The 9293-nt window shown below is 38.7% G+C and overlaps 1 protein-coding gene across 1 annotated transcript; it reads right to left on the bottom strand.

Annotated features, from left to right (window-relative positions):
• Window positions 1-1388: 1388 nt before the first annotated feature.
• On the bottom strand, window positions 1389-2633 carry LOC120105814 (putative F-box protein At2g33200). The gene has a single exon (XM_039118569.3). It carries the CDS (start codon window positions 2631-2633, stop codon window positions 1389-1391), a length of 1245 nt encoding a protein of 414 aa, XP_038974497.3.
• Window positions 2634-9293: the final 6660 nt, after the last annotated feature.

Genomic DNA, 9293 nt, shown 5'->3' with positions numbered 1-9293 from the left:
TGTATTTCATAGGTCGACTCGCCACTGTGTTAAATTCTCTGGCTTTCTGTCTATCTTCTCAGACTATTCTAGGGTCAACTCGCAATCTGCCGGAGTTGGCTTATGAAGGCGTATCAGTCAGCGATAGTGTACCAGGGTCGACTTGTTGTAAGCTTAGGGTCAACTCTTGAGGCAGTTTAGCATAAAATTTTCTGTATTTGCATGTGAGCTTCCAAGAATTATTTTTATGGTCTTTTTGAAGTTATGCTTCTTGATGTGGAGCTTCAGATAGATGATCTTTGTTTGAGAGTAACTGAAGACTTTTTTCTTTACTTTCTAAAATCAATCAATTAAACACAAGACAATCGATTAATTATTTTTGTACTTAGTTATTTTGTAACATCAAAATAAACTCTCAGTTCAACTCTAATCCAAATGGAAGATGGAGAAATTTTCAGACAAAATGAGATACCTTAAATCTTGGCCGATGTAGGAAGTGAGATGCTTGTAGGTAAAATTATAGAGATCTACTACTATATTGAAGCATAAACATTGACTTTTGATATTTTATTTATTAGATATTCATAAAACGTAAAAAAGAATAGTGTTGTCCTTCATGTATTTGCAAGCGATTCTACCAAAGCATTAGCTTCACGGTATATGTTAGTTAAAGTGTGCTCCTGAAGCCGATGGGGTAGTATCCTTGTATCCTGCATGATAGGTTTTAGCAACCTAAGGAATTTCCTTAACTAAGTGTGAGATGGAACAATGTCAATGAGCGAGTTTTCTAGGAATAAGCTCCCATACTAGAGGTTAGTCGTACTTTTGTTGCGATGACTGGAAGGCAACTTGTAAAAATTCAACTCCATCTTCTATCTCCTCCAGTCATTGCCGATAATAATGTCTCCTTCTTTAAGTTATTTTTAACTTCTCGTTTCTCTTTTTAGAGCCACCTTGCTCTCGAATAGCCTTTCTTGATTGTCTACCTCATTGGATTTTGTGGCTCTAATATCAAATTATTGGCTCTAGATACATGGTGGGCACACATACTTGAGCTCTAGACTATTATATTAGGGGCAACGAAAGTATCAAAATTCTAATATCATCCTAATTGATGTGTTGGGGGAAAATAGGAAAGAGTAGACGGAGTGTAACACTCTAATATTATTTCATTCTATTAGTTCTTTTGACTTACTTGCAAGATGAACCATTATTACATGGCTTTGTATAATTACATAGTGACCCTTGATATACCCGATACATAAATATACTAGAATATCTACGAGACATGCATGGGCACTCACTTTATTAAAGGACTCAATTCATACGACTTTTTATTTGCTATGATACTTGACCCAGACTACTGACTTATTGACTCTTTGGCCATGCTCACTCGAGGGCGATGGCCATTAAATTTCGTTTAATGCCCAACATAAAACAAAAGAAATAGAAACACTAATCAGTGCCAACAAAAACACCTTCACGGCTTCTTCAGCATAATCCCACCACCAGCTGATCTCGTCTGCTTGTCCCTCCCAGTAGAACAGCCGAGGCGCCACCCAAGTTCGCCATGAAGAGCTCCTGCAGCAGCAAAGCACCTCCCCTTCGCGTGTTCTCAGGTCATAAATCCCCGTAGAATGAGGACCTATCGTGTAAATCCGCCCACCGGCAACTCCGTGCTCTCTCGCAGCCACCGAGATGGAGCTGCTCAGGCCCAAGAAAAGAAGCCGGTCCCCGATGCTCTCAATCGCCTCCCAGAACGATGTCTCGACGTCCCACCTCAAGAAGCTGAACGAAGGAGTAGACCTACGGAGGTTCGGGCAGCTCATGACGACGGCTAGCAAGTCTCCGTCGGACTCGACCAGGAAAACATGAGTTCTACCTTGGGGGTTCCCCAGGATACTTCCAACTTGATTCATGACAACCACTTGCGGAGATCGGTCAGGGTCGATGTCGACCAGCCGACGCCCGTGAGTGATGCCGTAGAACTTCCTTCCGACCGCCGCGACTTGACAGACTCTCCGGTCTTCCCCAGTCAGATGAAACCAGAGCCAGTGCCTGTCGCCAGGACGCTTGCAGATAAGTGAGACCGTCCACAGGTTCGCCAGCACGACCGCACCGTAGGGAGCGCCGGGATGCGACGAGACGGCGATGGCGAAGTCCTGGTTCGGCTCGCGCTCCGCTATAATCCTCGGCAATCTTAGCTCTACTCCGGTGAAGGGGTTGACGAGAAAAATATCGCGACCTGCATCGGTTATAAGCCAGTTGGCGCAGGAGCCGGGGACCCAGTACTGCCTCGGAGTTCTTTTTGGTATGCTGATGGTGTAACGGCGGCCGTCCGAGGGGCTGAAGAACTTCAAGCGGTAGCCTTTGGAGAGGAACGATGTTGGGCCGGACAGGAGCCACGGAAGCTGCGGGGTGGGGAGGTCGAGGCGTGTCCGGTGGAGGGATCGGGCGGACCTCCACGACCGGCACGTCTCCCCGAACCGGAGGTGGTCGACGGGGCCGAGCCGCCGGAGGATTAGCTCGAGGACGTCGACGGAAAGGTCGGACCATCTGGAGCTATTTTCTTCTACAGCTGCGGCTTCTTGATGGAGCAATGGATTTGTGAAGCCATCTGGTATGGTTACGATGGTTTCTCGGTGGTTATCCATGGTTGAGATCTGAGAGCAAGAAAACAAGGAGAGAGTTTATGACGGGAGGGAACCTTTATCTTTGGGAAGACTTCGTAGATACAGTTTAAATAAACTGATTTATTATTTTTTTTATATAGCCCAGATTGCGCAGGAAACGAATCCTGGAGTCGGCAACGATCGCTCGATTCCCTGATATCTAACCGACTCTTTTGACCTCCAAGATTACGTGGCCCGATAGAGTACAAGTGGGAGAAGGAGATGTGATGGAATAGAATTCAGTAAAAATTCTATAAAAATCATAGAAATATCGAGCATATCATGAATTTCAAATTAAGTAACGGGACTCCTATTCGTAGATTGTTTTCTTACTAAAAATGGTTTTCCTTCGTCAAAGCCAACCTCCTTGCCTCCTTTCCCTAATCTCTAATCATTTTTTTTTTTATCTCCAAGATTAACTGAATGGGTAGAAGATGTGATGGATTAGAGTACGTTTTTATCACTTTTGGAGCCGTTGGAGCGGGATTAGGAGTCCCAGTTCGGCTCTTTATTGGATGCGTGGGAAGGAGGGTCCGAGAATGTTGAATTCGGCAAATGGTCTGGTGGCTTTAGTATGAGCCATCCAATCAGGTGCAGTTATTGCTGAATTGTGATGGGATCCATACATCGGTCGGAATATTGCGGCCCCATGGTGGGCCCTAGACTTGCATTCGCTTGGAAATTAAATTTTGGAAGGGTATCCAACCAGGCGGGGGATGATGGAGGTGCAAAGGAGACTGGAATTTTGAACACATATTGGGGTGAGTATAAAATTAATAAACAATAAGGATAAATCTTAAGCATCCTTTGGATCTAATTGATTGCTATGATAGAACTTTAACTAAAACATTTAATAGTATTGCCACTGTCATAGGCTAAATTAGATAGGTTGAATTCCTCTGTGTATTTATTTATTTTATCACCCTTGCATTGCGGGGCATTTTGCTTGTATATACACGTATGTATCAAATTTATTTCAAGTTTGGATTGAGTTATTGTTTAATAGATCTAGACTCAGACATGAAAAATTATATAGATCTATTTTTTTGGACCTCCACATGACGAGAAGGTAAGAATTCGTAGCTTCTAGAGATACTTTTGCACTTGAATAGGGATTAGAATTTCCTTTATTCATTTATTTGGTGCGTGGAGATATGTCACGCTACAAAATGTATGTTAAGGACGTTATTAAGGTGCCAAAAACCATATTTTCATGAATATTAAATATGTCCAAGACACTATGCTTGACCATAATACCAAAATATTAGAGCCTGTTTTTTCTTCACAATTTTTGTCCATCTCTCTCCCCCTTGTTTTGCATGGCTTCAGCTTATATCTTTCGTGCGAAAGAATAACTCACTTTCTTTTGCGATGTCAACCATTAGAATGCGAAATTGGTGCCTTGAAATCTATGCAGATGGATGAAAAAAAAGAGCGGAATGCTTTGAGATCGATACGAGGTGTGATCCAAGGGTTTATTGCTAAAGAAGGTGAATCATTTTTTTGTGCGAAAGATATAACCCGAACCCATTTTGTGTGCATGGGAGCCCACATACATGTTCCAAATAGTTTAAGAAAAGGTGCGAGAAATGAGTCAAGGCCTAAGCCAAAGTACCTCGAGCTCCAGCTCTTCAAACCTATAAAAGCAAAGAATTAAGGACAAGATTTTTAGATAGTGACTAATCAATTATTGTTGCCCAGCTATGCAGCCCAAGAAAGGGTAAATTGGGCTTTTCAAAAACTTAAGTGTAATGCAGTGGAATAAAAAGCTTGAAAGAAGAATATTATTTTCTGTAAGTGAGTAATAAGTAAATATGCAAAAAATTAATGCAATCAAATTAAGCAAAGCAAATGCACAAAATTTATAGTAGTTCAGTACCAACCCTGCACCTATGTCTCCTCTCCATGACTTTTTTCTTAAAAATTTTACTCTAATTTTTTTGAAATTTCAATTTGATTGTTTTATATGGGCTCATAATCAACCCACTTAATTTTTCAAGCAGTCAACGAAAATATATATATCGATTGTTTTACTCGGGCTCATAATCAACCCAGTTGATTTTTTTGGTTAATCAACCAAAACCTTTTCTCAGCCTATCCTAAGATCAACACATCTAATTTAAAGTTTGGATTGATCTTTCTCCGTGTTTCAATCCCTAAAACTTGATATAGCAAAATATAGACAGAATTAAGTGCTGATACAGTAAAGTGCAGCTCCTAAACAATAAATACAAAAAATAAATAAACCTTGACTTTGTTGGTTGTTTTGATTGACCTTGAATGCAGTTCACCAACTCTTAGATGTAGAAGATGTGATCGTTTAGCTCACTATAAATACTCTTGAATGATTTTTTTCTTTAAAGCTCTCTTCTTTTTCTTTCTCTTTCTTTCTCTAATAGATTTTTCTTTGTACTGCTTGACCTCTCTTTAATCTTTAGTGTTTCTATACATTTATACCATTTAGAAAATGTTGGAACACACTATATGCCATTAGATAGATAAAAGAGCCATTGTGAGATGAAAAATAGCCATTCTGACCCACAGAAAATCTAGCTATTACTATTGTCAGACATAGAGGAGTTGACTCAACATCTTTAGGGGTCGACTCGTAATCTTCAAGAGTCCACTTGTGATCTTTAGAGGTCGAATCGAGCTTGCTTCTGTTTTTGCTGCCCTCTATCTTTTTTCTATGTATATTGTGGAGATGGCTCTCTCAGTTTAGAGGTTGGCTCGTCTGGTGACAAGAGTTGACTCATGATTTTTAGGGATCGACTCTTCAACGAACTAAGTTTTACTGCTTTTTAGCTTTCCACTTTTGTCGTTCAGAGGTCGACTCATTATTTTATAGGATCGACTCTTGTTGGACTAGAGTACGGCTCATAATTCTCGTGGGTCTACTCGTCAATGCGATGAATTTTTTAAATCTCTATCTTTTCCCTATGGCCATTCAGGTGTTGACTCATTTGTTTCTATGGTCGACTTTTGTTAGATCGAAGTCGGCTCATGTATTTCATAGGTCGACTCACCACTGTGTTAAATTCCATGGCTTTCTGTCTATCTTCTCAGACCATTCTAGGGTCAACTTGCAATCTGCCGGAGTTGGCTTATGAAGGCGTATCAGTCAGCGACAGTGTACTAGGGTCGACTCGTTGTAAGCTTAGGGTCAACTCTTGAGGGAGTTTAACATAAAATTTTATGTATTTGCATGTGAGCTTCCAAAAATTATTTTTATGGTCTTTTTGAAGTTATGCTTCTTGATGTGGAGCTTCAGATAGATGATCTTTGTTTGAGAGTAACTGAAGACTTTTTTCTTTACTTTCTAAAATCAATCAATTAAACACAAGACAATCGATTAATTATTTTTGTACTTAATTATTTTGTAACATCAAAATAAACTCTCAGTTCAACTCTAATCCAAATGGAAGATGGAGAAATTTTTAGACAAAATGAGATACCTTAAATCTTGGCCGATGTAGGAAGTGAGATGCTTGTAGGTAAAATTATAAAGATCTACTACTATATTGAAGCATAAACATTGACTTTTGATATTTTATTTATTAGATATTCATAAAATGTAAAAAAGAATAGTGTTGTCCTTCATGTATTTGCAAGCGATTCTACCAAAGCATTAGCTTCACGGTATATGTCAGTTAAAGTGTGCTCCTGAAGCCGATGGGGTAGTATCCTTGTATCCTGCATGATAGGTTTTAGCAACCTAAGGGATTCCCTTAACTAAGTGTGAGATGGAACAATGTCAATGAGCGAGTTTTCTAAGAATAAGCTCCCATACTAGAGGTTAGTCATACTTCTGTTGCGATGACTGGAAGGCAACTTGTAAAAATTCAACTCCATCTTCTATCTCCTCCAGTCATTGCCGATAATAATGTCTCCTTCTTTAAGTTATTTTTAACTTCTCGTTTTTCTTTTTAGAGCCACCTTGCTCTCGAATAGCCCTTCGTGGTTGTCTACCTCATTAGATTTTGTGGCTCTAATATCAAATTATTGGCTCTAGATACATGGTGGGCACACATACTTGAGCTCTAGACTATTATATTAGGGGCAACGAAAGTATCAAAATTCTAATATCATCCTAATTGATGTGTTGGGGGAAAATAGGAAAGAGTAGATGGAGTGTAACACTCTAATATTATTTCATTCTATTAGTTCTTTTGACTTACTTGCAAGATGAACCATTATTACATGGCTTTGTATAATTACATAGTGACCCTTGATATACCCGATACATAAATATACTAGAATATCTACGAGACATGCATGGGCACTCACTTTATTAAAGGACTCAATTCATACGACTTTTTATTTGCTATGATACTTGACTCAGACTACTGACTTATTGACTCTTTGGCCATGCTGCATACAATGGGCCTTGACTCGAGGGCGATGACTATTAAATGTCGTTTAATGAATTTAAACTTTGTCTGTCGATTCTAACAACAATCTGTTTAGCATATTTTTAAGTAAATAGGAATCCGACAACAAAATTTTGGCGCCGTTGCCGGGGAGACAAATCGAGAAGCAAGAACGATCACGAAGATCAAATCGAATTATGGATGCCCGGAGTGAACGCACTCTGGTAGTAAGTTTTTTTTATATTAATTTCTCTTGTTTTGATTATTTTTTTTAGTTATTAAATTCTGAAATTTGAAAAAAAAAGAGTGAAAAAATTTAAAATTCAAAAATTTAGATTCAAAATTTGAATTTTGAAATTCAAATTTTGAAATTTTAAAAAAAAGTTAAAAAAATAATTAAATAAAAAATTTAAAAAAAATAATTATTTTTGCTAGTAATTGATAGGGTGCAATCCTCCGAGGTTATCATACCTTTATTGGGGCTCCTCACGGAGTAATCTCCAGAGCTTATTCAACAGGCATTCGGAGATTGACTGACGCATAAGGATTAGTTTTTAATTTACATTTAAGTTTTCCTATATAAAAATTTTAAAAAAAAATTGGTTGCTCATTTAATCTGTACAACCTAATGACATTGCATAAACTTTAAAAAATCATTGATTATTTGCTGCATCAAGCATTTGCATAAAATAATTTAAGGACAAAACCCATTAAAAAGATAAGGTCGGGAAGTCGTTACCTGTCCTTAGCCCAAAAATCACCACCCTTGCATACATATCCTAAGCCAAATTATATTAAAATCAATTAGACGTTGGCCTTAGGGTTTTCGAGCTCAATTTGGCTCTTGAAAAGAAGCGGCTGAAAGCCACTCTAGTGAGAATTTAGTAATTGGTGATGTCTAGAAAAGTTTTACAACAGTGAAAACTGTTACGGGTATTGTAGTATCGGTGTCTCCGTTCTGACACCACCACACACCCCGGGACTTTTCTGGTCACTGGTTACTGGATCGCTTAACTGGTAAGCTCAAGCTTAATCTGAAAAGGAGATTAGGAGCTGTCTAATTTAGAGAGAATTTCATGAACTTTTTAATCTGATAAATCTCTGTGCAACTAGATTTAAGAAGCTACTAAACCTCACTTAATTTTAAGACTAATAGGGTCAAATTGTTGTGTGGTGTTGGTTGTGGTCATCTGTGTCTAGCCCTTCTCTTCTTTTAGGATTTCGTTCATTGTAGGAGTCAAATCTAATGAATTGTTGATAATGTATGCATGGTAGAAGGTCATTAAGGGATAAATTAACCCCATTTGATCCTGAGATTGACAGAACTTTTTATCACAACCTGCGAACTGTAACCAACCGTCAATCTCTACAATGGGTGAACATATTAGAACTTTGAATGAGTTGTTCGCACCCGCATCCGCTAGTCCTCCTACTTGCATAGTATTACCAATTAATAATGCAGCCCAATTCGAGATTCGGGCTGCAACAATAAACATGTTACCCAAATTTCATGGGTTTGAGAGTGAACAACCGTATATTCATCTAAACAAATTTTTGACAATCTGTCAAACATTTAGAAATCAAAATTTAGATGAAGAGGATATTAAATTAAGGTTGTTTTCCATGACTTTAGAGGATCGTGCTGCTGCATGGCTATATTCTCTTGCTTCAAATTCCATCACATCATGGGAGCAACTATCTAGGAAGTTCATGGCTAAATTCTATCCCATGGTAAAGACTGAAAAAATTAAGGATGCCATAAGAACTTTTAGAGAAAAATCTGAGGAGGAATTTTTCCAACTTTGGAAAAGATTCCATGATCTTTTGGTCAAGTGCCCGCACCATGGGCTTGACAAGGCTGATTTAGTACATTTCTTTTACAAAGAATTACCTCCAGCACATAGGAACATGATTGAATCCATGCATGAGGGTAGGTTCATGAACCAAACCCCTGATCAAGCCTATGAGTTCCTTGTGGACTTAGCTGAAAATGCTCAAAATTGGAGTAGTTACGGTCAGGAGGTAGATAGAAATTATTATGGGTCTAGAGAACCAAGTACATACGGAATAAAAATAAACCCAGAACTCAAGAATGTTATGTCCAATCTGGTGAATGGGGTGAACAATCTGAGCAAAAAGTTGGATGCTTTTACTATTTCCACTAACTCGAACTCACACAAAGAGTCAAATCCCATCATGAAAGTGGAACATGAGCCACAGGGCTTATGTATCTTGTGTAACAGTTCTGAGCATCTAGTGGAGTGTTGTCCTA

Source organism: Phoenix dactylifera, chromosome 3, assembly GCF_051530095.1.
Source record: "Phoenix dactylifera cultivar Ajwa chromosome 3, Ajwa_hap1_PhDact_Kaust_v1.1, whole genome shotgun sequence".
NCBI classification, from domain to species: Eukaryota; Viridiplantae; Streptophyta; class Magnoliopsida; order Arecales; family Arecaceae; genus Phoenix; species Phoenix dactylifera.
This window is presented reverse-complemented; position numbering and strand designations above follow the sequence as displayed.